We start from the raw sequence: 26,422 nt of genomic DNA, 5'->3' as shown, positions 1-26,422 counted from the left end.
GGAACCCCTTTAAAAGGAAAAAACCCCAATTAGCGTTAAAAAAAGGTCCACACTTTTTAAAAAAAAAAAAAAAAAAAAAAAAAAAAAACATGTTTCTTAGACTTACATGTACTTCCACTGTGCTGGTCGTCGAGCTGATGTTGGCACTTGTCAGTGCCAGTGGTTCCCCACACATCTGGCAGAGGCGCCTCATAAAGGCATGATCAGGAATACGAACGCCTACAAGCTAAGGGACAAAACAATAACAGCTGACGGCCTACATGGACACATCACTTGGGATTCTGTTTAAATGCTTGTCCAAGTAAAGAAGGAGACTTACTGAAGTAAAAGGATTGAGATTTGTATTCAGCTTTCCAGATCTTTCAAACACAAGAGTGACAGGACCAGGCAGTAAATCACCTAGAAGACCCTCTTTCACCTTCACCTTACAGTACCTGCTCAGGAAACAAGATGTCAGTGGTCCCCTACTTCATTAATAACTAAACAGAATATGCAGTGACTTCATGAGTCCAAAAGAGAGAATTAAAGGACTCTCCTAAGTCAGAGTCTAATCAGAACTGAGATCAGCACACTCACTGATAGATATCCTGAATTTCTCCAACACAGATCGCCAGCGGCTTCTGTCCGTTCCGTTCTTTCACTTCGTAGATTTTTTTGACAGCCTCAGAGTTTTGGGCCAAACACGCCAGGCCGTAGATGGTGTCTGTCGGCACGGCGACAATGTGACCGTCTTTCAGAGCCTTCACTGTGCAGCTCAGGACTTCAGAGTCATCTGAGGGGAAACAAAACCGTAAGCAGATCTAATAAATAGCAAGATCTACAGCTCTGGTGAAAAGTTTACTTTTGCTTCTCACTGGCATGAATAAATACATTTTTGGGCCTTTATGGGTGCAGTGATCCATCTTTTCTTCAGTAAAAGATGGATCATTATATTAACTGTCATTGAAAAATATATACAGAACCACCCCTTCAGTTTTTGATTAGTTATCCTATAGCAAGTTGCACCTACACTTTTTATAGCCATTCCCCTGCTGCATTCAGTTTGGTCTGAATGGGAATCAGAACCAGTGTAATGGCCAAGATAGTGTGCACACACAGAGAATTTGACTTCAGTTTCACACGCTCACAGCATACAGACATTAAAGATAAATATATAACATTAAGATGAAAACAAACAATTACATACATATATGGGTATGTACACTGCAAAACTGCTGGAAATCAGAGCTGCCTTTGATTGTAGATTAATTTTAGTTTTTCTTACAATATTCTACGACGATGATGATTTTTTTTTTATGTCAACGTTTAAGAAAATGTAAAGTTTCTTGTTTTATGCTTTCATCCTGTAAAGCATCTTGAACTGCCTGTTAATGAAATGTACTAAAAGCAGATTGGTGACAGCAGCCGATCACATTGTGTAAAATTCACACAGACTCAACAAAATTAAACAGCTGATTGGAAAAACATAGACTCCTCTGATGATCAAATGATAGTCAAAGTTTGCCATAAAAACAACATGAAACCACAGATCCAGCCTGCCTTGTGTCCATGGTTCATGCTGGTGGTACCATAATGGTGTGTGTGGGGGGCAGCGGGGGGAGGGGGGGATTTTTCTTGGAACAATTTGAAACCCAAAGTTTACAGGACATACATTATATATTCTATTTGAGTATTTCTGCTCACCATTTCCATCCCTATATTAGTCACAAAGCTAAAATCATGGGTTCACAGTGTTCTGTAATAGCTGTGCTGCCTATATATGCACAACAGCAAGAGAGTGATGATACCATACCAACATGTAACTAACAAAGTAACCACTGAGTGTGTATTTTTGTGAATATTCTGATGCCGTGAAACCGTAGCAATATGGTCATGAGAATGGCATATTATTCAAACTAAACATGGAAACAACAGACTGCACGTAATAAAGAGGACAAAGTTATTTCTTAAAAAGTTTATTTCCATTATCCTGGATTATGGTAAGACAGAGACTACAGTTCATCCTTGATTCACTTTGCCTTCGCAATGTTTGACTGAAAAGGGTACTTTAGGTAAAAAGAAAAAAAAAAATCAAAGTTAGCAACATTTTCAGAAAGCTAACGTGTTTGTTGGTCAAAAGTATGTGTGTTAGTTAAACTCTCCCCCATTTAGCTACATCTACAGTTATCTGTTTATATAAACTGACTGGGATACTCTTTCGTTCTGAGTGACACGCTGTCACAGGTACCTGTTTGGGTCTCTTGATGAACCGTCGGCCCGTTGGAGGTTGGCGGGTATAAGCGGAGCAGTTTAGTCTTCGGTTCTTTACACATGTCGGTTCCGAGTCGACCAGCGACCGCTGAACAGTGCGATCCTCTATATTTGATCAATCCAGCAGCGACAAATCCAAACGAACGCATAAAATCAAGCTAAACTGAAACACAAGCGTGTTATTCCACCAACCAGGAGCATGTTGACGCCTGATGCAATGACAGAGATTTTCCGGGTTACGCCTCTAAATTATGACGTCACTTTTTTTAAAAAGCACAACTGCCTATTTGACTAGAAACAAACTTGAGAGGTCAAAGTTCTTTTATTACACTATTTTGTTCATATTTTTAACAATACAAAAAGAACGAAATTATAAAGAACATAAAAGTATTTTTTTAAAGCCAGATAACTATGTAATTATTTATTACCCTAAAATTCACTTATTAAATCCCAGCCAAGATGTCTGCAGAACTACAGAAGCAAAACTTGATAAGATTAAATTATTTATATAATGGCCCAAATCTACACAGCCCGTTTTTTTCTCCTCCATGTCCCCTTACAAACAAAAGAGCTATAACCCACAAAATAAATAATTCCCCCCAAAATATTTTACACATAAGATTATTTAATGCTGGAAATAAATAAATAAATAAATAAATAAATAAATAAATAAATAAATATTATTATAAATTATATCATTAATGTGTCAGTAAGTTACTTAAACAATTAACTAAATGCGAAAATCTTACATGAAAAAAAGATATATGTCAAAATGTAATAGTATTTCTTTAAATATATATTCCTCCGTTTTTCTTTCTTAAACAGGCCCAAACATTAACCTGCACGTAGTAGATTGACCTATCACGTACTAGTACTAGCTCCACCCACTGACCAACCCACCATATGGGTCGGTCAGTAATTTATGAAATGCAATTACTTAAATGTATTATTAAGTAATATTTCTAGGAAACAAATACTCATATTAGCTATATACATTGCATTTATTACTATTATTATTATTTTAAAAGATTTTTTGACTCTATTGGCCTTTATTTGACAGTTACTGGATTGTTGCACGTTTAGGCATTACGTCATCACGCGGTAGATCAATTAGGAAAATGTAAAGCACCTGTAACTGCTTTAATAAATACCGACGGACTAGGCCAGTGAATTATATGTACGGCCATGGCTTCGGGCACAGGTAAAATCAGTTTTCTTCGACAACCAAAATTAAAAACAGTAAGTAGTTTGTCATCGTAATTATGTTTACGTTAGCAGGCGTCTTAGAGGATGGTGCTGATATCCTGGACTTGGTGCACCAGGTCAGTTCCAACATTAAGAGATGTTTGTCCAAACAGTTTCAGCAGTACAGGTGAAGGTAAATAAATGGCTGTAACTTTAAAACGACAGTACTGGAGTCCAAGTGTTTAATTATAATTAAAGCTTGCAGGTGCTTTAAAACCCAAAATAATGCTTTTCATGCCTACAAACAAAATCTATCTCAATGCTGCAGGAAGTCGGTGAAATTTCTACCAGGATGGCTGCCCTGACGGACAAAATAAGTATGTGTAACGCTGTCTTGGATGACTTGAAAGCACTGAAGGTCTTAGTGGTGAGCATTTTTATTTTTTTCTTGCCCCCAATTCCTTTCTTGCATAACATCTACTAATGCTTCTTTTTCTGCAGGACAAATCTCTACCGGATGTATACTTAAAGTCGCAGCCAGAACCTGGAGAGCCACTCCCCAAAACGTCCCCATGAAATGTAACTGAATAAAAGCTGTCAATCCTGTTAAGTGGCAAGCAAAAGTCAAAGGACACTGAATGCTTAATGTGACATGAATAAGGTTTTATTAGTACTATATTGCTCTCAAGTCGTAGGTATTTATCACTTTGTACGAAACAAGCAAACATTTTCACATTATACATTCTTTAAAAAATACATATCCGTAAGTTCTCTCTTTGGGTGTACGACATTCCTTTGGAAGCATATGGTTTCCTATGTTAAACTGGTCATTTGTGGGGGAACAAAGTGAAACATTTTACATCAAGCATTCTGCTTCCAAATGTCAACATAAACTAATTTCTCATGTAGATGTTAAACAAACCTGGGCTGTGAAACTATCACTAATATAAATACTGGCAGCAGTAAGTTTTAGTTTTTAGGATAAAAGCTGACATTATGTAGTTGAAAGGATATGTTGACAAAATTCAACACCAAGGGCCGAAGAGAAAGCTGTATGTTTGACTAATTCTTAAAACAGAATTCTTCTCTGAAGACCTCTTAAAATAAATCAATTTATTTAATAAATCAAAGACGGCTGCAAAATATATGGGCACTGTACCTGAAAGACACTCTAAAGTCCATATTGACATTCTTCATTTCAATATGCACAAGTCTGCAGAAAACTCACTTTTTGCTTAAGAACTGTATATGCAAATCATGTAGAAGGCAAAAAAGTCTTGAGTCAGTATTTAAATTCCAATGCCACCTTAAATTGCATAGTTTTGTACTGTAAATTGACAGTACATGTAAAAATGAAAGTAATGGGTGCTTGGCTTTCTTGCAGTAGTTTTAGTGTCTAACTCAGGATTTTTTTCAGACATTTTCAAATACAGGGAGTGATTTCAAGCACTATGCGAGTGGGATTCTGAGCACTGCAGTACAATATTAAAAATTGTAAGCCACACATTATTTGTATATTGCTTTAAAATAGTTTACTTCTGTTCAGGCTTTAAAGAAGTGGTTAGCATGCTGGGGAAAAATGTTGTTTTGGGCTTGAGCCAACTACACTTAATATGCTTAAGGTAGAATACAAGTTGCAGATTCTTATTCAGCGCTCGACTAAAGCATAGTTTGTGAAAGTAGGCACCTTTTAATGAGCCGATACGAGGGGAAAAAGCAGTTTTGAAAGCCAAAACATTTTCATTTTTAAAAATTGCTTCCAAAGAGCTTTGAGCCAATACAGCTTCTTTACACACCTGTCATAATTTAACAACTATGTTGGATCTGTGATTTAATTTTCAAGCAGTGATGATTAGGGACTAGGACCAGCTTGAAAACAATGAAAAGGTAACTTTTGAAAAACCTTTGCTTGAATCCTTAAACAAGGTTACAAGAATGTGTTCTGCTTTTATCAAAATACAAAGAAGGGGTGGCTTAACTTTTTCAGTACTACATTTAAATTTTAACTGAGCCCAGCATTGAGTTTACTGACTCAAGACAACATATCCTGATTATTGTGCCTCTCAAAGATGCTCTTAATTGATGTGAAATGGCCAAAAACGGCCAGATTTTCAAATTTTAACTATGACCATGAAATAAGTCAGCTTTCTGTTCCATCATATAGCAATTAATTACATTCTTCCAAACATCCGTTCTGGAAAACAAAAACTAGACGTGACAAAACTTTTACTGTTTTGGCCAAAGTGATCCATGTAAGAGATGAAAATCAATATTTTGACATGTGAAGGAGAGATGATCAAGGCAAAGAGGCTTGTAGAATGGTTTGTTAGGCCAAGAAGCTTCCATATCAAAACCTGCTAGAAATAATGCCTTAGTTCTGTCTTCATTGCATTGTGTCCCAAGTGAAACGATACTTATTAAATTATACTCTTACCAACAGGCTATAAGTTAAATTTTTTTGATACAAATGGTGACTGTACAGAAGCCCAGTTGGTTATAGAACAATTCAACTAAACACAGCAAAAACTCAAAACTGCTCTAAATAAATGTAATTGGGGTGGGGAATGTAAAGATGCAGGATAGATTAGGTTCAAACTCTGAGCTCAAAATTCTATACAAAAATACAAATCCTGAAATCTACAAGGTTCTCAAAGATGCTTACACTAAAATGTACTCTATCTACAGTCTCCAGACACCAGCTTTTAAATGCTACTTTACAGCAGTTGTATACAAAAAAAGTCTGTAGTGGTGTCACCTCTCAGCTAACAAGCTGTGAAATTATTCTTTTTACAAGAAAGTGTGCAAAAAACAGGGAAGAGTGCAGCAAAACATAGGGCCACTGCAAGTGTGAGTCTTCTGGGAAAAAGAAACACGTCTAACGAACTCAGGGAACAGGGATCAGTTATGACTTGATGCATCCCTGAGAGGGTCACGACCCTGAAAACATGGGATGGTGACAGTAGTTGCAAACTTAAGTGTGGTCATATCTTGGAGATCCTTGACAACAGTTTGCTTTACTGTGCATTAAACTATAGGTTAATCTTTTCACAAACTTGCTTTCAGCAAAACTCATTAAGCATGTCAGTAACCAAATGAGGAAAAAAAAATAAAATAAAATTCAACTTAAAAGCACACCTGATTGAAATAAATTAGATTCATTTCCTACTCTAATAAAGTAGAATTTTACCTGTATAATAAAAGAATCAAGCATTTAAATAAATTAACATACAAAAAGTTAAGTTAGTTTAAGTTAGAGGCAACTTACCAATTGACTTAATACCGTTTAAAGAAAGGCAGAGCTAATCATAGGTTCTTCTCAATTAGTAATCACATTTTTCCGATTACATAAATGTTCCAATAAGAATACTAAGGAAACCACTTCATATGAGCTAAATGATGCTTTAAATCAAACATGATTAAAATAAGAGCAAATTCCTCCAATATACAGTGCATTCTGGTCAGTTGCATACCAGTTTGAAGCATTTGATAGGGCCTACGGTACAGTACGAAGATATACAGATATTTTTTTTTTTTTCCTTTCTGCTCAGTTACACAACCTTTTTATATTATCAGTGCTTTGACAACATTTCATCAGTTCATGAGTAGATATTAATAGGATTAATATATACAGGCAATGTTTCCCACAAAGGATCAACTGCTTCTTGTCAGAATTGATTTGCCTAAAGGCTGCTAAATCTCTGTGAGCAAACTAACTGCAACTACTGCAGAAATCGAAAACGTACTCCTAGTTTGTACAGGTTTGTATATATGCCACACAGTGCCATACAGAACAGAATGCACTGCACAGACAGAGGGGTTGTACATGCACAAACTATACAGGGCGAAGGATGAGGCATCTGTTTGAAGAATTATTGGAGCTGTGGGTGGAAAAGTAAAACACAGTGGAAATTCTCTTAGGGACCGCTGTCAGTGGTCATGCTGAAGTCATCCGCAACCAGCAGCAGAGCTTCGATGTTGGCGGCTGTCTCGGGACTCTGCATGGACAGGAAGTCTGAGACGTCCATATTGGCTAGCCCGTCTGATGTGGGTGGGTGGGTGGCAGTGTTGCTCGCTATCGGGGAGAAACTCTGAGCTGCAGTGGAGGAAGAGGAAGAGGAGGGGGCTTCTGGTCTTGGCTCACCCACCTTGGAGGAAGACTTGGGGAGGCAGCAAGACGAAGATGAAGTGGTTGAGTGTGGTGGAGGCTCAGATGACAGCTGGGGAGTGGGCTCTACAGTTTGCTGCTGTGAAGGGGCTGAAATGATGGAGGAGGCACTCTTTGCGGTCTTGTCTTTCACAGAGTCCCTGCAGGCACACTGGCACTGGCAGGACTCCTCCTGTTTGATGATGATGACAGGCAGGCTGAGGCCAATCTGCTGGACAGAGTTACCTGAAAAAGAAACGGCTCCAACTCAGGCTGCTAATATAAGCAAACGATTTACAAACTCAGTACTTTAGAGTATCATTGAAAAGTTCATTTTGGTAATTCGATTAAAAAGTAAAACTCTAAATCAGCCTTTTTAATTTGCTATCTTACTGTCACCAATTTATAGAACTCAAAGCAAAACTACATAAATAAGCCCACATAAACCACATTTCTATTATTAAAAGCTATCGTGGCAGCATCTTGGTGGCCCACAGAATCAATACGTTGACCGACTATTGATTCCCTGTTGGTATAAGTATTGATTCACTCCTAACATGATAGGATTGATACATAAATTTCAGATTCCCTCTTGAAATATTTTTATATTTGAATTGTAGTTTTTCAACTCTATCATAAAAAAGATTTTGGTTAAAATTTTTGTACGTAATTTTGAAAACAATGCATACAAATGTGTTTTGTTTTTATATCTGTTTGTCATATATACATGTTATTAAAGTGCTTTGTGGACACCTGTAAACTTTATCTAAATTCAGTTCTAGGTTTTAACAAAAATAATCCAAAAGAAAAAACAGAAAATGCCTGAAGGTCAGAAGTTTGATATGTAAATATCAATATTTGTATAACAGCAGTACTGACCCTGTTTTTACTTAGTATCAGAGATTGATACATTCGCTACTGGATCACAAAACACATTCTTGATTTAATATTATTTTTAGCAGATGCCCCAAAATATACAGAACACGTAAAAAGGCTTACCAGCATTTCCTCCAACTGGTATGGCTGTAGTAAAGAAGACCTTTTCCACTTTTGGAGCTCCTTGGTGAGACTGTAAACAAACATCAAAACAGGGCTTTGCTCCTTTGATTTAGACAATTTTTGTGCTGAACTAAAGGACTATAGGAAGTATGGTTGATAAATAAATGTATTTTATAGATAAATGAAATTTTTGGTTTTTCAAGATTAAATTTTTGGAAAATTTTGACTTTTTTTCATCATGCACTATTTGTGTTTCTATCTTTCAGTGATGCTAACATACACAGGGCTGCAATCTTGTTTAAAAAGTGAGTTTTACAGCTTCTATTTATTTAGGCTTTGAATTCAGGTCAACTCTATGACATATTATTAGGGCCAGGCTAAGATTTATTTATCTATTTTTTAATTATGAGAGTAAAGTCATATTACAAGAATAGGATCATGGGAGTATAAGGTTGTAATATTAGGAGAATAATACAGCAATTTTATGAGAACTTCATCACAAAAACATAAAACATTAAAATGAAGAATGTTGAGCAACTTGTAAAGTTAGAATTTGGCATTGGTTGTAAATATGTGTTATTAAATTTTAACACATCAGCATCAAATTATTACCAGCAGGAGAACTTTGAAACAATTGTGCAAACAACTGAGTCTATTTTGAAGAAAAAAACACATGATCTAGGCTAGATCTCAGTAACTATAAGCTTTATTCTGCTTTAAAATGACTTTTTCTTGTAAGTTTAAGACTTCTGCTAAAAATTCACTTGTTCTGTTAATTATATAACTATATCTTCATAATAAACAATTACACAAAAAAGTTGTATCCTGGCCCTAATTCTCTGTCGTACAACTTTCAGAGGCAATGATAAAAGCCACTTTTTGAAAATATTTTCTGTCATTTGTAATTTTTCTATATGGTAAGAAAGCAATTAAAAATAAAATTTAATGAAAAATCGGGTCTGGTATATAAAAAAAAAGAAAACAGATTTTATTTTTAATCCATATCACCCAGCCCTAGTAGGAGGTAAATGAGTGTCATAATAAAAATCCCCAAAGACTTAGAGATGCTGAGCAGGCAACGTCTCTGTGGAAACTAATCCTCAATGACTGCTACATTACTCTCATAAAAAAGTGACATTTGTTATGTTAACTCCGGGTGTGTGCAGTACTCACTGCTTGCTCAGGGTTCTGCTGACTGTTTGCAGCGCTGCTCAGGATCCACTGGAGGTTCTGGTCGGACATGACGATGCTGGGCTGGAGCACGTTTGGGGTCGACGCTATGGTGATGGTGGCAGGAGTCGTAGCCTGGCCGGGGCCGGTGTTGGTGACAGCGCTGTTGGCCAAAGGCACAGGTTGAGGTGCAGCTGAAAGCCCATCAGCTGTGGTGGCTGCAGAAGCTGGAGCTGCGGAGGTCAGAGGGGGAGCAGAGATGGGCTGCGGTAGAGGAGAAGTCTGAGTAGCACTTTCCGACTGGAGGAATGTAGGTGGCAGTGCCACATAGTGTTGAGAGGTGACATGGTTTGGCGCTTGGACAGGAGCCGGAGGCACATCTGAAATCTGCTGAGCCCCACCTAGCTGCATGAAAGGGGGGTTCTGTGTGGAGCTGACGCTGGCAGTCACAGGGACAGGAGTGTGTGGCTGAGGGGAGGAGTTTTGAATATGTTGGGAAGAGGCCTCCAGCACAGCAGCGTTGTTGGAGCAGGATGATGAGGAGGTAGGATTGACAGAGAAAGAGATTACAGACGAAACATCAGCCACGCCTGGTTGGGTAGAGGTCTCTATGCAGAAGGTTTCACCTAAATTCTCTAAGGAAGAAAAAGAAACAAAAAAAAAAAAAAAAAAAACTCAGCCATGCCATCTATTTTTGTTACCCTTTAAACACACGCTTTTGATTCTGAGATCTTACTGGTGGGATGTGGGTCATCTTGGCTGATGCTATTTTCAGGACTCTGGAACATGAGTTCAAAGATTTTTATAGGAGTCGCGTTGTTGAGGTCCAGGTTTTGAGCCTGTAAAACAGATCCAGAAGCATCTCATCAAATTAGAAGGTCATTCAAAAGTGTTTTTTTTTCTCATAGAAGTCAAATAATAATAATAATAAAAAAAAATCACTCGTACAGTCATCACACAGAGTGACATATTAGAAGTCTTCATTCTTACTCACTGTAATATTTATCATTTACAGCTAATGAAAACCCAATATTTGGTTTCTCAGAAAATTTGAAGATTTTAAGAGCAATAAACTCCATTGAAATAAAAATGTAATTTTCATCAAAGGTATGTCTATGTTCTGTACAGTGTATGATTTAAATAACATCAGACCTTGATATCTAAATGAAACTAAATTTACTTTCATCTGAACAGAAGACTTTGGACCACTCAGCATCAATAATTTGTCAGCATAAGATGCTGACGATGTCTCTGGTTCAGGAGCAAACAAACGTAGCTCTGAGAAGAGACAGCTTCTTTAGCAATGACCTTTTTATTGAATTGAATATTATAAGTAATATTCAAATTACTTAAACTGAATTTTTAGATTTATTTACCTCTAAACTAAATATTAAAAATAAAAAATAAAAACTATAAAAGTTTATAATTCAAATACTGAAATAAAACCATTCTAGTTCGAGATGCACGTGCATGTAAATATAATATCAATAAATAAATTGGTAATTAATAGGAGAAAATCTAAGGTATCCAACTACCTGGCTCTGTAATACAACCACTAATTTGTGATTATCTTGACAGATCCTCCACATTAATCCAAACTGCATTCAACAAAGATGAGACAACAGTTCCACTTACGTTATTGATGTTCTCTCGTAACTCTGAGTCAGTAGAGATGAGACTCAAGTCACTGAAGCACAGCGAGTGATTTGCATCCTACAATTATGGGTCAATGAAAAGATAAAATATGTTTTAAACCTTATACTCCTTTACATGATAATGTCAAAATTTACATTTCACATCAGAAAACATTTTTGAGAGACAAAAACTCAATTAGAATGGTGTTGCAATTACAGTGGGACTTTTAAGTACGATGCATCATTCATAAATCTGGGTGTTCTTGTTCACTCCTTTTCTTTTTTCAAAATCAGCCACGGCCTCGACAAGATTTTCCCCCTGCTATAAGAAAAACTTAATGATTCAAAAAAAGGTTTTATTTAACCCCTAAAATACTTCCCATTAAGTAATAAACCTTCACTTGCAAAGTAATATATGAAAATAAATTAACTCCATATTCACAGCTCATAAACACACACAATCATTTCAAACACAGCTAGATTCACACTTTGCCTGCACAACAAACTGCAAACAAGTGTTTCATATTCTAAGATGCTGCTGTGGAATGACTCACTTCAGAGTGTGGGCGTGTGAGGGTGACAGTGAACGGCTGTCCTTTGTCGTGGCCCCGGATGTGACTCTTCAGACTGTACTGAGTGCTAAACGTCTTTTCACAGCCGTCACTGGGACAGTTGAAAGGCTTCTCGCCTAAAAAGAAAAACGTTTGAACAAGATAAAGGGTCTAATTATGTGCTCAGTAGGTTGTGAAGAACACACAGTGCCTTGCAACATAATCCCTATACTTTAAACCTCTTTTTTCATTTATTCCATTGCAGATCTGACTGAAAATTTAAGGTTTTAGGTGAAACCTCTAACAGTTTCTTTTCTTTTTTCCAGGATTGTCCTTTATTTAGTTCCAGTTGTCTTCCTGTTGTCTTGAACAACTTCCCTGTCTCTGCTATTTAAAACAATTTCCATAATATAATGATGGTACCACCATGTTTCACTGTGGGAATGATGTGTTCACGTTTATATATTGGTTTATATTCCACCACTGGACTGTCTTGTCTTGTTACATTTACAATTATAGTTTACTCTTTCAGTTTCCACTTGATGGAGACATTGGAGCTTCCTGAGACGTACATAGTTTGCAAAAAATACATACCTGTGTGTGTTCGTACGTGTGTTTTGAGATGATGACTTGCAGCAAAGGCTTTCCCACATCCATCATGATCACACCTGTAAGGAATAACAAGAAATGACTCAGCACCTTACAATAAACCATTGATTATTCATCCAGAATCGACCCAAGCCCATGCTGCCCATGTGTCAACATCAAAAACATTCATTAAAAATAGTTTGTGAACACCAGCAAACAGTGATGCATCCCATCTCCACTGCCTTTGGATGTCTATTAAAGCTTCAGTTCCCAAAGTTGTAGAGAGAAAAGAAATAAAACTGTGAAATAAAACTCACCGAAATGGCTTCTCCCCAGTGTGAGTGCGAATGTGCTTCCTCAGGTCACTGAGTGTGGTAAAGTACTTTGTGCATCCCTCCGATTCACAGTTGAATGTCTTGCCTGTGTGAAGTCTCTGGTGAGCTTTTAGCCTGCGAAAACAATCAAGTTTGCTTTATTACCTCTGTAATGGCAGAACTAGAGAAAATAAACTAGGCAAAAAAAAGAAAAGCAACAGAGCAAAGTCCACACCGACTGACTGCAGTGATACAGCATCTGGGTGGCAAAGAGAGAAGACAGAGGAAATGAATGTTGTTAAGGAGAGAATCCATCCGAGTGTTGCATTCGATGGCTCCCTGGGGTAACAGCCTCTGACACATAAGAGATGCTGACGACACATTGGCATCAAGAACAAGGCATTTATGCTACAGCATCTGGAGGAGCCAGGCGGCTGTGGTGTGGGCTGAGATGTACAGCTCCAACTATTGGAATACTGTGAAAAATAGTTCTTTATTGTTTTCCAATCATTTCAGAAACTCACATTTTACATAGTCATAACACAGTTCAAGGGGTGTGACTATTTTTCCAAGACACTGCAGACACATTTAACCTATGATACATTTATTAAATCTTGGATATCATATCACATTTCTCAAACCTTTGCATTTATTTAAAAGGAAATAAAAAAATGTATGTAATTAGGGATGTATACAAAAACATAGTGCAGTTATTCTTACACGATGACTGGGTTGGCCTATAATGTGACTGAATGTAATTAGTTGCAAACAAAAAAGCCCTGAACAAACAGCAGCAGGAAGAAGAACTAAACTTGTCGCCATAAAGACGGGTGGAAGCTCACCTGTATAATGTGTTGAAGGCCTTTTCACAGCCCTGCACGTCACACTCGAAAGGTTTCTCCTTCGTGTGAACGCGGACGTGGATTTTGAGACTGTAAGAGGTGAGAAAGGCCTTTCCGCAGCCCTGCTGATTGCACACAAACGTGTACTCGCCCCGGTGTGTTTTCTGGTGTGTCCGCAGGTTTCCTGCTGTGCTGTAGGTCCGAGGGCAGCCTTCAAATGTGCACTGATAGCGTTTTACCTGAAGCAAAAAAAAAAGAGGGGAAAAAAAGGCACAATATTTAAGTCTACTGAAATAATTGCCCAAAAAAGAAAAGAAAGAAAAGAAAAAAAAAAAAACTGTAAACAGTTTGTTGACTCAGCTCAAAAATACCAGACCATGATATAGGAAGTGACAATCCGTGACAGTGCGACCTTTCAGAGGGGACTTGAGCTGAATGATTCAGCCACATGTCAGTGTTCAAAGTGGATGAGCGGAAAAGACAGCAAAGATGACTAACCTCCCATGCAACGCAGCCATTCAATATTGTTTCACAGCACCAATGTCCAGTGCAGCGCGGCAGTCTCATACAACTACCCCAGGGCCGCGTGAATAATAGCACTCTATTCACCGTTCAGAAAAACAAAACTACCGTGTTGTGAACACAAAGCCAGGAGAAGAACGTTTACAGATGGCCTCCCTGACAGAAAACTGACATCATCTGGTTTTATTTTTGCTCTCAATCTTATTTAAAGAGACAAAACGTAACTACAGAACAATTACCACAAAAGCAGGACAAGAGAGGTTACTAAATGTGTAATGTGTCAAGCGAGAAACTCACAATGCAGAGGCAACTTGTCCAGAACACAGTTAGTAAAAAGAAAGTACACCGTTTGTTAGTTCTGAGGTTATAAAGTTAAATAATCAGGCAGATAAACTGATTTATAATATTGTTTCAATCTAGCCTAAGGTGCACAAAACCACACATCACAGACTCCACCATATTAAGGCTTCAACTAAAGATTATTTTACTAATTGATTATTCAGACGATTACTTAGAAAAAGAAAAAGGCACACTGTCCAGATTTTTCATGGAATCGTTTAAGCCTTTTTATACAATATTAGAAGTACATTAAAAATACAAAAACAATTTCCTTTTTAAATAAGAAAATAAACATTTTGTTGCCTAAAATGCAACAACAGCATTCCTTGGTCAGTGTATCAAAAGATCTGCATCTGCAGCTAAAAAAAATATACATGTAGCATCAACATGTGAAAAGCTCAGCCTTTCTCGTCAACATCAACACAGTGTAAGACTGATCTGTTGATTATTTATTAAGTATTTATTAAGCAATTAATAAATGGACAGCAAAATGGCAATTTCTATTTAAGAGAATCTGAACAAGGTGAAGTTAAAACTAAGACACTTGAAGACTTCAGGGTTTCTTATTTACTCTGTAAATCTGGGTATGGGTAAATCTGTAAATATGGGAAGAACATATTTACAAAGTTTTGTTTTTGTTTTGTTTTTTTTTTTACCTTAAATGTAAAATGTATATATTTTTTTTCTACAGTTTGGCATTTTGAGCTACACTCTTCATCTTCACATGATTCACTGAAAAGTTTTCTTGCTTCAAACTCCCCGATCTGTCTGTTGTGTTCCTTGGTTTTCACCACGCTGTTTATTCTCTAACAAACTTCTTAACTTAACAGTACATAAAACACAGGTGCAATAATTATTCATTTAGGCGATAGCTGAAAAAAATTGGTCACAATAAGACTAGAAATAACTGAGATTTCATATTCTACCTGCTTGGATGATTAATTGGTGAGACTACAATTAAGATCTCCTTAATTTTGTTTTCAACCAAATCCAGACCTAAAATGCACGGGGATCTTATCTGGACTTAATAAATACCTGAGAGGATGAGGACAGCGCACCTGCTTAAGCTATTGTTAGAGTATTCCCACTACAAGCATTGCAGCTTGTAGTTGGTTAATTAGTCTTATATAATGTTTTTATGTCTCTGAGTCATTTCCTTTGAGATGCATGCCAAAACCATGGGGAGATTTACAGAGTAAATGAGCAACCAGGTTAGTTTCTGTCTTCCTGTTTGCTTCAAACCCTTCTTCGAGAAATTGCATTACAAACTCCAGGAGAACAAAAACAGCCTCGTACGTACTCATCCCACCTGCTATGTCATACATATAATAAAATTAAGTGGGAAACACTCCCAGCTCTCAACATGCATTTTTTTTTTTGTTTGGAAGAGAATTAAACCTCTCAGAAAAATCTTTGAAGCTTTCCAGTTGAGCAATTAGCTGCAACTGCTGACAGATCTCATGCAAACAAAGAAAAACCATTACTTCAGCAAAAACCAACAAAAGCCACGTCCTACTTTAACAATAATCGATGTTTGCCTACCCTAGCAAACATATCACACACTGGTTTGTCTGGAAACAACAGCGATACGTCCTTTACATTATAGAACATACATGTATTATCATCTTACCTCTCTCTGCTTGGTCTCTGGGCACTCGGAGTGCAAGGTGAGCGTGGCGCCCTCTATGTTGCGAGGCATCGGCGTGGAGCCTGGGTTTATGGTGAACTGGATCTGATCAGGAGAAATCGTGTGGTGCACATAACCCTGAGACATCCCGTCGGGGTCGGCCATGAAGGCCAGAGATCCCTCCTCCTCGTCCGCATCGCCCTCCCCTTCAGTTAAAAAGGTGACTCCGTCTTCATCGCCTCCACAGTGCCCCTCCTCTTCGCCTTCCTCGTCGAGGCGGATGGGGTCTCGCTCGATGAGCACGGTGGTGCGGTCGTAGACGCGCCCAGATGAGGATGACGGCTCAGCAATCAGGTCGTCGTCTTTGTCATAGTGGATCTTGTCGTCCTCTTCTTCGTCTTCCCGCTCCAGCTGGTCCACCTCCACCTCGAAGTACATTGGCGCCTCTGTTCGAGGGCCATTCTCGCTCATGGTCCCTGTCGCCTTACCTTCCTTTGCAAGAAGGACCGTACACTGGTTGAATGCGTTACCTGAAAAATGAGAGATAATTACATTTGGTCTTGGTCTTGATTAGATGGTAAGTTACTTTAAGGAAAAGAAATAACTTAACTTCAAGTCTGCAGGTGGCATTGACAGAGTATGTTACTTGTGTGCCAATGTCTAGAAAATGCTCTATGTGTGCTATTTTAGGAATTTTCAATGAAAATGTAATGATATCAAGAACACATACAACAACATAGTCAGAGATGACTGTTCGTGTCTGATATGACTATCAAACAGTGTTTGATTTGCACAAAGATGAGTACAACTATTTAAAATCAGCCAAATAATCTGTTAATTGATAGTGTCGCCTATAGAGCAAACATGAAGAAAGTTGATACATAAACATAAGCTTAAGTTAGTCCACAAAAGATTTGGTTTCTTTTAAAAATTGCAAATACATAATAGAGTTTCGTGACTTTCCTGTAAAATTTTGTTTGGAATACAAATGGAAGCTGAAAATCTTTTAATTTGACCACATAACATTCTCCATTCCATGTTAAAGAACCTTTAAAAGAAAATTACAAGTATAATATTTATTCTGTCCAGGAAAAGCGTTTGATCATTTATTTAATGCTGCTAACCATTTCAATGGCAATATATTAAAAAAAAAATCATTGGAGATCTAGATATTTTTTGGGATTTTGCAGCCCAACAATTGATAGGTCTCAAGTTAAAATGAGGAGCAGAAATTACACAATATTTTTGTCTCTTGCTTAAGTTTTGTATTTTTTGTTTTTAAACATACAATATCTGAACCATATCTAATAAAACATAGTTCAACTCATTAAAAATAAATAAATAAAAATTAGGGTGGACCTCATGTTTCAGGAAGATAATTCTGGTACTGAGAACATCCTTTGATGCGAAATCTGTTCATCACATCCAGATTTGCAGAAACAATTCTTGCCAAGTCAGCCTGCCAAGGTAAAGTCTCAACCTGAACAGATGAAGCATTTTTCACATCCAAGTTCACAGAAAGCACTGTTGTCATCTTACTGAACAAAGCCCCACAATATGTGTTCTGTCTAAGAAAGAGGATGCACTAAGGCAACTTTAAGGATGCTATCTAGTGTTCTGTCCTTCCTGTAGTCCTGTTCTGAAATATTGTTATAATATTTTGCACCATTTGTACAAAATACAATTAAATCCTATTGAAGGAGGAATTTGATCAAAATCTGGCAAAGAAACATGGAAAAAAAAAATCAACATATTCGAAATTGATATGAAAAAAATTTAACTTTATGAAAAAAAAAATAAAAAATCCAAAAGAGCATTAACAGAACTTGAAATAACACCAGAATCATTAAAACCTGACATTTTCATTACTAAAAACAGTGACAGAGAACATTTGGCCTTGAAACAAAAATACATTTTCATCTTTACCATTGGAAATACTTGAAACCTGAAACAGTAAATATAAAAGCTGTTTTGGAGGAGACAGAGGAGCCGATAAAATAATTGCAATTCAAGTAGCCGCAGGCAGCAGCTCACTGGTGGAAACACTGGGCTGTGAAAAAGTTTGTGTCCTTGTAGATTTTTTTTCTGCTTTAGTTTGTAGTCAAATGTTTTGGATTATATAGCAAACGTCTAAATCAGACATTTGCTATATGTCTGATTTAGACATTTGCCACAGCAGTTTAGATGGGGAAAAATAGCATTTTTAGGGCAAAAATAGGGCAAAAATAGCCCTGTTTATGCCCTACTATAAAGGGCAAAAATATATCTCCCATTAACCTACTAATTGTCTGTTTTTAAGTGTTTGCAATAACTGGCAATATATTAGAAATTGTAAATTTTGGCACACTCTTCCCTACAGAATTTCTTAATTAGGCCACATGGGACGATTTTTAAAACATGTTTAGCCAAAAATAATATCATGCCACAGCAGTTTAGATCAATTTCGTCAAGATTCTTGACACACTTCTCCAAAATATTATTTTTACTGTCATTCTTATTTATATTTATTATTTTTTGAGCCATCCAGAAGTTAACTTGCTGCTGTGCCTCGGATTGTTGTTCAACAGCATCACAAAAAAAAAAAAAAAAAATGCTGGAGCTTAAGGACAGAATGTGATGGATAGAGATTCTCCATCTAGATTTCTGCTGAAAAGTAGAATTCATTCTTTCAATAATTGCAATTATACCACCACGCATAGTGGACTATGCACAGCTAAAATGTTGCAGCCCAACTTTTTAGCCACAGATCATAAATGAATGGCATTTCAGTTAGTAGCATGAACAAAACAGCCAAAATGCAACTCTAAACAAATGAGCTTTTAGACTTGATTAAAGGAACTTGGAGTTCTGGCATTTTTTTTTTTTTTTTCAGCTTTCTAGAAGTTTGTTCCAGGTTACTGGAGCATAAAAACTGAATCCTGCTTTTCCGTGTCTGGTTCTGTTTTATTCAATAGTTTATAAACAAACTATAGAATTTTGAAATATTTTCTCTAAGCTACATTGAGTTTTAGACTCAATGTCAACAAGTTTAGACACCGAGTGTAAAACTTGTTGATGTTCTCCGTACTCCTAGTGTTAGTGAGAGCGTGAGCAGCAGTACTGTGGATCAGCTGCAGCTTGTCTGATTTTTTAGGCAGTCCTGTGAAGACACTGTAGCTGTAATCAAATTACTAAAGATAAAAACATGCATGAGTTTCTCAAGATCTTATTGGGGCATTAGTCTTTTAATCCTAGAAGTTTTCTCCATTTGAGGTTGACTTTGTATATGGATCAATCAAAGTTCAGGTCTGAGTCCATCACAACACCTAAATTTGGAGCTGATCTGTAGTTTCTAGCTGTGATACCCGAAGCTTTGTGCACTCTCTTGATATTGTTGTGTAATAATACAATTTCCTTTAAGAAATGAAACTTTGGAGAAACAGGACAAATCTGTAAGGAGGCAAATGCATTTTTTCAACCACAGGATCTCTAGAGTGAGTTTAGTTGATCTTACAGAAACGTGTCAAAGTCTAGAACTTTCTAGAGCCAGTTGGGTAACAATTCAAACAGGCATTGGACACAACTATAAATGATTTACAGCGTACTAAACCTCATTACAATCCCCAAAATGCAATTACTTTGAAACTTCGTGTCTATGTCCATTTCTCATGACATCCAGAATCAACTATTTTCGCAAGCAAACGACTAAAATGTTAGCTAAACATAAACATTTGGAAATCTCATCAGCAGCCACAACTGTTCAAAAGTTTGACAATGCAATTACCTTGTTTTCTCCAAATGTCAGAACTAAGGTCGTTAGCCAGAAACACCGTTAGTTAGCAAACTCTATAAGTAGCTAAGACAAACCTGATATCTCAATTTATTTACTATGTTCCTCCGTTTTATCACCCAATTTAGCGCATTCGTGCCTTTTCCACGTTTAATAACTTCATTAAAAACAAACAAGATTCTAATTTTCTCGATAAATAGCGAGTTAAAATTCATTTAATAGATGCTAGTATGTTAGCATTGCGCAAGCTGTGTCAACTACATATTTCACATTAGACATAGATGTGCTAGGCAGCAACTCTTTAGCTCACGGCTAAGCTAAAGTATTAGCTAGCATCGCTAATGTCGACAGTTGACATCTCGTACCGACCGTGCTGTGCAGATAAATGGTTAAATTATGTTAAAACGACAAGACGACATACCAATGGCAAAGTTTAGCTGGCACAAGGAAATGACAACAACATACATATTTACCTTTCAAAACGTGAGCCCTGTCCATAAGATCAGGATGGCAAGCACTTTCTTCCTATCTCCTCCCAACACGGGGATGCCAAACAACGTCACAGATCATAGCCATTTGTGATGAATTATGGGAAACTACATATATAACTCGATCATAAAATAATTTCCAAAGACAAAATAAAAAGTTATATCCTTCCCACACAGGACATGCCAGCAGAAATTAGCTTTCACTATCAATTTGGCAAAAAAAAAAAAAAAAAAAAAAAAAAAAAAAAAAAAAAAAAAAAAAGCTATTTTATGTAAGTGCAACAAACCTCTGCAGTGTAGATTTTATTGAATCAAATCATCTTTACATGTCATACACAAAAATACTTCATTAATCGTAGGACATAAAAAGTAAGTCGATGTTCTCCAGTGAGGTGTAGATGCTGATGGCTGTGGGCATCTCCTGTAGCAGTCTGTGTTGCAGCGACTCCAGTGAAGACGGAAGAGACAGTTTGTGGGTTTTTTCATAAAATGTTTTTCTACTATTCATTTGACCCATAGATAATTATATTCTGTATATTACTCTGCAATTTATGCATATTCCCATTTATTAACTTCAATTTTTATAAAAGTACATTCACCATCTACACCATAATCAGTGTTTTTCCTTGTATGCCAAATGCTTATAGCCACACTGTGTTGTCAATCAAGTACCCAGCTTTTGGGTAGTTTGTGCGTGTTTTAAATTCTTTTCAATGGCTGTAAAATTAGGTTGCTATGTTGTTAAAAATGAGGGGCATGCTTATTAACAATAATGTAAAGCTGAAAATGAATATTTATTTTTTTTAAGTTGTGTGTATAATGTACTTATTTTCTAAGAGCATAAATAAAATGCAATGTAAAGTGAAAAATAAAAGCAGACCACACATTTTTAAACAGTTTTATATACAAAGACATTAAAATACAAGTTTTTCTTTAAATAAAATATACATTTAAAACTTTTAGGCTTCTACAGATCTACAATAATCAGTGATAATTGGATCACAAAACATACTCAAATTACAATCATAATTTCTTTAACGTAAATACACTACTTTGCTGTACATAAATGTGGCAAAACAAATTCCTACAGTTTGTTTCAAATACTGTACTGTTTTTAGTGTTCCACTTCAGCAAAATAGACGTGTTGTGCCTAAGAGGAATGTTGGGTTAGGAAATGCTGAAAGAACTCCTGTGTTTTCTTCTTTTCTGCAAGATCCTGCTTCTTAGCCGATCTCAGGAGCAAGGAGGCAAAAATAGTGGCTGTGAACAAAGAGAATTCATTATTTATAGCGCACATAAGAATGATTCCTGTTGAACGTAAAAAAGAACAAATGTATTAATTTCCTCACCCAAAATGTCAACTTCTAATCGATTGTTTGCAGAATTCTTTAAGAGCTCACGGAGAAAGGCTGCTAAATAGTTGAACACATTCTTATGGAACGGAGGTAGCATGGAAATAATCTGAACACGAGGACAGGAAAGTTGGTGTCAACAGAACATTTAGGTTTTTATTCCCCAACATCAGAAAAAAAAAGATTGCTGTGATGTTTTTCCTTACTTTCTCACACTGGCCTGCACTGGAGCTGCATTCAAGGCACTGCTGATAAAAAGAAAAGGGAATCACAGGCTCTGGGAGGGCATCCAGGAAGAGAAGAAGGGCTTCTGCCACTGAATGGTTGCTACCCGCTGCAGGTTGTTAAAGTCAAGGAAACATTTCTTGTGTGAAATATACCAAAGACTTCAGTACTTTTGTAACACAGCAACAACTCTGTGGTGCAGGGTAACTCCAATTTCAAAAACAAAAAACAAAGACAATGTGGTGACAGCTTCATGCAGTAGTTTTAAAGAGTTTTATTTCACTCTGGAATAAATGTAATTTAAATTCAACACAGATATGGAGTATTTACATTTTTAAGTCTTTAGCAACAGCAACAAAAATATGCAAAGACCATAACAAAGCTTTTTCAAATGTTTCAGTGTTTCACTTTTTTTTAACCAATCAATCTTTTATTTATTTTTTATTTTTTTGAAAGGATACGAAGAGAATCCGGCATCCCTGAATCAAGACAATCTCTTATTTCAGCAAATTCAGTCCGAAGTCCAGGTTGCTGAAATATGTCTTCCTGTAAATAGAAAGCTCACATTTGGTTTCCCTTAGGAGCACATACATAAATGATTTATTGTGCCTGACCTAAATAAAAAAAAAAGTTTCTGAATGAAGGCTTAAAAATGAAATGTAGATGAAACTCCTTACTTAAATCTACTCCGACTTCCTACAAGCTGCAGAGCATAATTACTTAATCATATTAGCCTCTATGTAGCCTCAGGAGAAATCTAAAACTTAAACCTTTATCTTAATCTAAAGAAGGCCATTTAACTTTAGAACATATTCTAAACAATACATATATATTTTAAGATGTGCACTGTTATCCAATGAAATGATTTCAAACTAAATCCACTAATAAACAAGAATAATAAAACCAAAAACAAGTAAAATCCACTCCAATATGGGTCAATGGGAAATCATCCCTTTACAAGCGCCTTATTTTTTACCCAATGAATATATTTTTTACAACTTTAATGCAAAAAACTAAGAAAATCTTTTTTTATGATAGGAAATTTTAAATGTGCAAAAACCTTTTATATTTTGCAACTCAGGAGCAATGCTGAAAGCATGCACTTTATTCCGAGTCCTTACCTTTGCAGATTTCTGCAGCTTGGATACACAGATGGCGAATCTAACAGCAAACTTTTGTAAACCCAAATCTTTTCTCACCTGATTGACAGCATTGCGAAATAAGTGATCCACCATCATCCAGAGCTCTTTAGGAATGTCAAGAGGCTTTTCATCGGTTGCTGCATCATCGTTTAGAGACTTTTCCGCCTGATGTTCAAAAGAAAAAGACACGTCTGTTCGAAACTTTAAAAAAGAGATGACAAGAAATGAAAGAAGATATTTCAAAAGTTGCTGACCAGCTCAAGAAGGGTCTCTTTCGGCATGTCTTGAATGGGTTCTTTCATGTGACACAGTGAATAGATAGAAGTACCGTAGCAGCTTGGCAAATAGTTCCCTGTTACGGAGATGAAGTAGTCCTTGCCTCGCTCCAAATGAAGTACCAGAATATCTTCGATCTCCTGCTTGCCGCAGTTTAGATCTGGTGCCATTGAGCGGTTCACAAAGACCTCCAGGTCAACGTCCATAGAAGCGCCTAGAAAATTAGAGATGGACATACAACACTAGGAGATTTGTGGCAGCAGCCATGATGCAACGTTTGAGGTTCCAAGTTAGGTTTCAGTGTTCAGGATTCTCACCTTGTGCAATGAAGCCTTTGGATGGGTTGGCTGTGAGCCAGGGCTTGGAGTACGTGGATTCATTCGGCTTCTGGATGAATTCAAACTGACATGGGACCTGCCCGTCATTGAAAAGGTTCAGGGTCTCGGCGTGGTGTTGCATGAACTTCACATCCTTGAAGTGGAACTGAAGGAAAACAAATTCAGAGTCAAAATATGACATCATTCCACGCCGTTTACATGACGCGTGTCAAGACAAACGGCCCATTTAACTCTGAAAATGTATACAAATAAACCGATTTCTATTGAGCTACAAATTACAGGATAGGACATTTTACCTCTCGCTTGGACAAGCTTAAAGATGGAATACATTCATTCTCCATTTTGTCGATATTGCGCACAATCTCTTCAAAGGTCTTCTTATAAGCGTCAGGATTTACTCTCTTGATCTGATGAAGAGGGAAGGGAGTAAGAGCAGAGGTTAAAAAAATTAAATATGTGGGATAGTAGCATTAAAGGGCAGCCTTAGTAATTAGAAATAAATAAATAAAGATTAAAGAGAATGATAAGCAATCCAAGCAGGTCAGTACTTTTGAAATTTTTATTACATGACTCTCTCTAAAATGCAATTGCAATAACTGCATTTGTGCATCACAGGATTTATGAACTGCTGCCTCTTAACCTTAACTCTCTTTGGCACTTTTCAACCGAGTCATGTCTTTTTTTAATATATCTATTTCTCATCTTAAGAAAGAAACTGAATTCAAACACAAGAGTCTGAAGGACAAGGCAACATCTTGAAGTAATTTTACATGTCTAACATGCTTCTCAAATATTGAGGTTAATGCATCTTGTCCAAACCAAAGACAATGAATTAAACATGAAATTTGGTAGAAGACTGAAGCATTTACCCCGATGACGAGCAAAGAGCTGACAGGTTTGTGGTCACTGGTCCTTACATCCATATGGCTCTTGTAATGCTCCTGCTGAATGTTCTTCCCTTTCCATAAGATACGGTCACACCATGCAGGGATGCGGCATTTTTCACTGAAACCAGAGGAATAAAATGGACAATATTTGCAAAGTGGTCTATCTGTGGTAAAACACAGTAATCGGGAATTTCATTTCACAATTTATTATTGTTAAATAAGCACTGAAATGTTAGTGTTACTTAGTGATGCCTTGTGGTCAAGGCACATTTTATAGACACTGTTTATAAACACTGTAATCTGGGAGGTCAAATGAATATAACAAAGACATCAGAGCTAATTGTACTTTACCGGTTTTCTGATGAAACAATAAGGCTGAATAAACAATGGATCAACAAGTGGATCTCTTTTTGTGAACACTCAAAACCACATGCAGATCCTGCATAAACTAGGATGATGTAAGAAGCCTCTAAAGACTAAAAAAAATTCAAAGAATCGAATGAAATGTAGGTGAGACATGTTTCCAGGATAAATTGAATAGTTTGTGTTCAACTAATCTCTCTGCAAGTCTTCAATCTTTTACTACAAACACTAAACTATTGAAAATATAGATTCATAAAGAAAAAAAAAAAGCTGCAGTCAGAAATACCTCGTATCCCATTTGTCAGAGCCGGTGTCATATTTGTAGGTGGGCTGGAAATCAATTTCTCCTTCCTTAAAGCCGACAAACACCGCTTCCACATCGATCTGCCTCTTGAGCTGAGGGTCGCATGAAGCAAATGAATATCTCCACTCATAAACACAAGTGATAAGTCAGGAACATTAAGGTAATAGATTGACAGTAATTACCTGATCATAAGAGTGAAGAGTCTCATAATCATTCTTGGCGATTAGATCCTTCACCCTGTCGACGTCCAGATCGCTGATTCTGTAGTTGAGGTCCCCGATCCACAAAACAACACTGGTCCAAGAAGCACAGACGTATTTATAACAAAGACGTGTTCGCGCATAAAACTATCATTCCATATTCATAATGATAAACCTGTTTGATGCACCAACATTCTAATTACAGCGCAACAATGTAGAGTCATTGAGAAAGTACACACTTGTGCTTCAAGATGGTGAGTGGAGGCTGCGTAGGATCGAGCTGCCGAAACTGGAGACGACTGCAAATGTCCTTGAAGTCCTGATTACGTCTTTCGTACTCTTCGACGTGCGCAGCCAGGTGAGAGTTGACTACGCAGATGTCAGAGTTGTGGAAGCGAAAACGGATCGCAACAGCCCCTTTGTTTCCCTGGGAAGGATGAAAGATTAATGCAAGGAAAGAATATTTGGCAGTCTAAAATAAAAAAGAGAAAAATCTTTTTGATGAGAACGATCTGAACTACTGCTTCATTTACCATGTTGACTACATGATTTGCAGTGATTAGAAGAAGACTATTTGGGTAAGTTCCTCATTCTTCAGTTTGGCCACACTTAGTTTGATGACATCACATGAAATTGCTTTCAACAGGGAATTTAGTTCCTTAACTTGTCAAACCACCTGACATTTTACATCTAAAAACACAACACAGTGGACCGTAGCAGCATATTTTTTGAAGTCTCTTACCACCTGGAATGCAGTAGATAGACTTAACATATGATAATGAATCATTCTGATGCTTATATGTAATTATCAGCATTGTCAAAAATAAAAACAACTTCAAAAACTGCAGCAGTACAGCCATCAGTGCTTATGGAGTTTGTAGCTTACATAACACTTGAGTCAGGAATGAAACTA

At 36.9% G+C, this 26,422-nt stretch overlaps 3 protein-coding genes across 3 annotated transcripts in view; all 3 read right to left on the bottom strand.

Annotated features, from left to right (window-relative positions):
- Window positions 1-2,501, bottom strand: part of yrdc (yrdC N(6)-threonylcarbamoyltransferase domain containing) — a 7,235-nt gene extending 4,734 nt beyond the window's left edge. Inside the window, exons 1-4 of the mRNA XM_015034682.1 lie at window positions 2,228-2,501; window positions 577-772; window positions 320-434; window positions 107-226 (exon numbers count right to left, since the gene is read on the bottom strand). Of these exons, the coding sequence (XP_014890168.1) occupies window positions 107-226; window positions 320-434; window positions 577-772; window positions 2,228-2,399 (603 nt within the window). The 5' untranslated portion in view covers window positions 2,400-2,501. The remainder of the gene's footprint in view (window positions 1-106; window positions 227-319; window positions 435-576; window positions 773-2,227) is intronic.
- A 3,143-nt stretch (window positions 2,502-5,644) lies between these two features.
- On the bottom strand, window positions 5,645-20,514 carry mtf1 (metal-regulatory transcription factor 1). The gene is made up of 11 exons (XM_015034680.1): window positions 20,408-20,514; window positions 16,169-16,695; window positions 13,678-13,916; window positions 12,839-12,970; window positions 12,528-12,601; window positions 11,937-12,070; window positions 11,384-11,461; window positions 10,485-10,587; window positions 9,752-10,383; window positions 8,579-8,648; window positions 5,645-7,825 (listed from the first exon to the last, which is right to left on the bottom strand). Exons 1-11 carry the CDS (start codon window positions 20,430-20,432, stop codon window positions 7,350-7,352), a joined length of 2,490 nt encoding a protein of 829 aa, XP_014890166.1. The 5' UTR covers window positions 20,433-20,514; the 3' UTR covers window positions 5,645-7,349.
- A 794-nt stretch (window positions 20,515-21,308) lies between these two features.
- Window positions 21,309-26,422, bottom strand: part of inpp5b (inositol polyphosphate-5-phosphatase B) — a 21,794-nt gene continuing 16,680 nt past the window's right edge. The window contains exons 7-18 of the mRNA XM_015034678.1: window positions 25,749-25,936; window positions 25,492-25,603; window positions 25,292-25,401; window positions 24,625-24,760; window positions 24,052-24,162; window positions 23,735-23,900; window positions 23,396-23,631; window positions 23,199-23,306; window positions 22,461-22,545; window positions 21,981-22,108; window positions 21,772-21,883; window positions 21,309-21,682 (exon numbers count right to left, since the gene is read on the bottom strand). Of these exons, the coding sequence (XP_014890164.1) occupies window positions 21,573-21,682; window positions 21,772-21,883; window positions 21,981-22,108; window positions 22,461-22,545; window positions 23,199-23,306; window positions 23,396-23,631; window positions 23,735-23,900; window positions 24,052-24,162; window positions 24,625-24,760; window positions 25,292-25,401; window positions 25,492-25,603; window positions 25,749-25,936 (1,602 nt within the window). The 3' untranslated portion in view covers window positions 21,309-21,572. The remainder of the gene's footprint in view (window positions 21,683-21,771; window positions 21,884-21,980; window positions 22,109-22,460; window positions 22,546-23,198; window positions 23,307-23,395; window positions 23,632-23,734; window positions 23,901-24,051; window positions 24,163-24,624; window positions 24,761-25,291; window positions 25,402-25,491; window positions 25,604-25,748; window positions 25,937-26,422) is intronic.

This window comes from Poecilia latipinna, unplaced genomic scaffold (assembly GCF_001443285.1).
Source record: "Poecilia latipinna isolate Pla-1442-1.1 unplaced genomic scaffold, P_latipinna-1.0 Scaffold308, whole genome shotgun sequence".
Classification (NCBI taxonomy): domain Eukaryota; kingdom Metazoa; phylum Chordata; class Actinopteri; order Cyprinodontiformes; family Poeciliidae; genus Poecilia; species Poecilia latipinna.
Note: the sequence above shows the minus strand (reverse complement) of the source record. Positions and strands in the feature narration are given on the sequence as shown.

Bases quoted from the DNA above. Each gene is read 5' to 3' on its own strand.
- mtf1 (XM_015034680.1), bottom strand. From the start codon at position 20,432: ATGGACAGGGCTCACGTTTTGAAAG. The intron at 12,602-12,838 runs GTGAGTTTTATT...TATTCCTTACAG, and splicing joins ACTGGGGAGAAGCCATTTCG to GTGTGATCATGATGGATGTG. The intron at 10,588-11,383 runs GTAAGTGGAACT...TCTGTTTTACAG, and splicing joins TACGAGAGAACATCAATAAC to GCTCAAAACCTGGACCTCAA.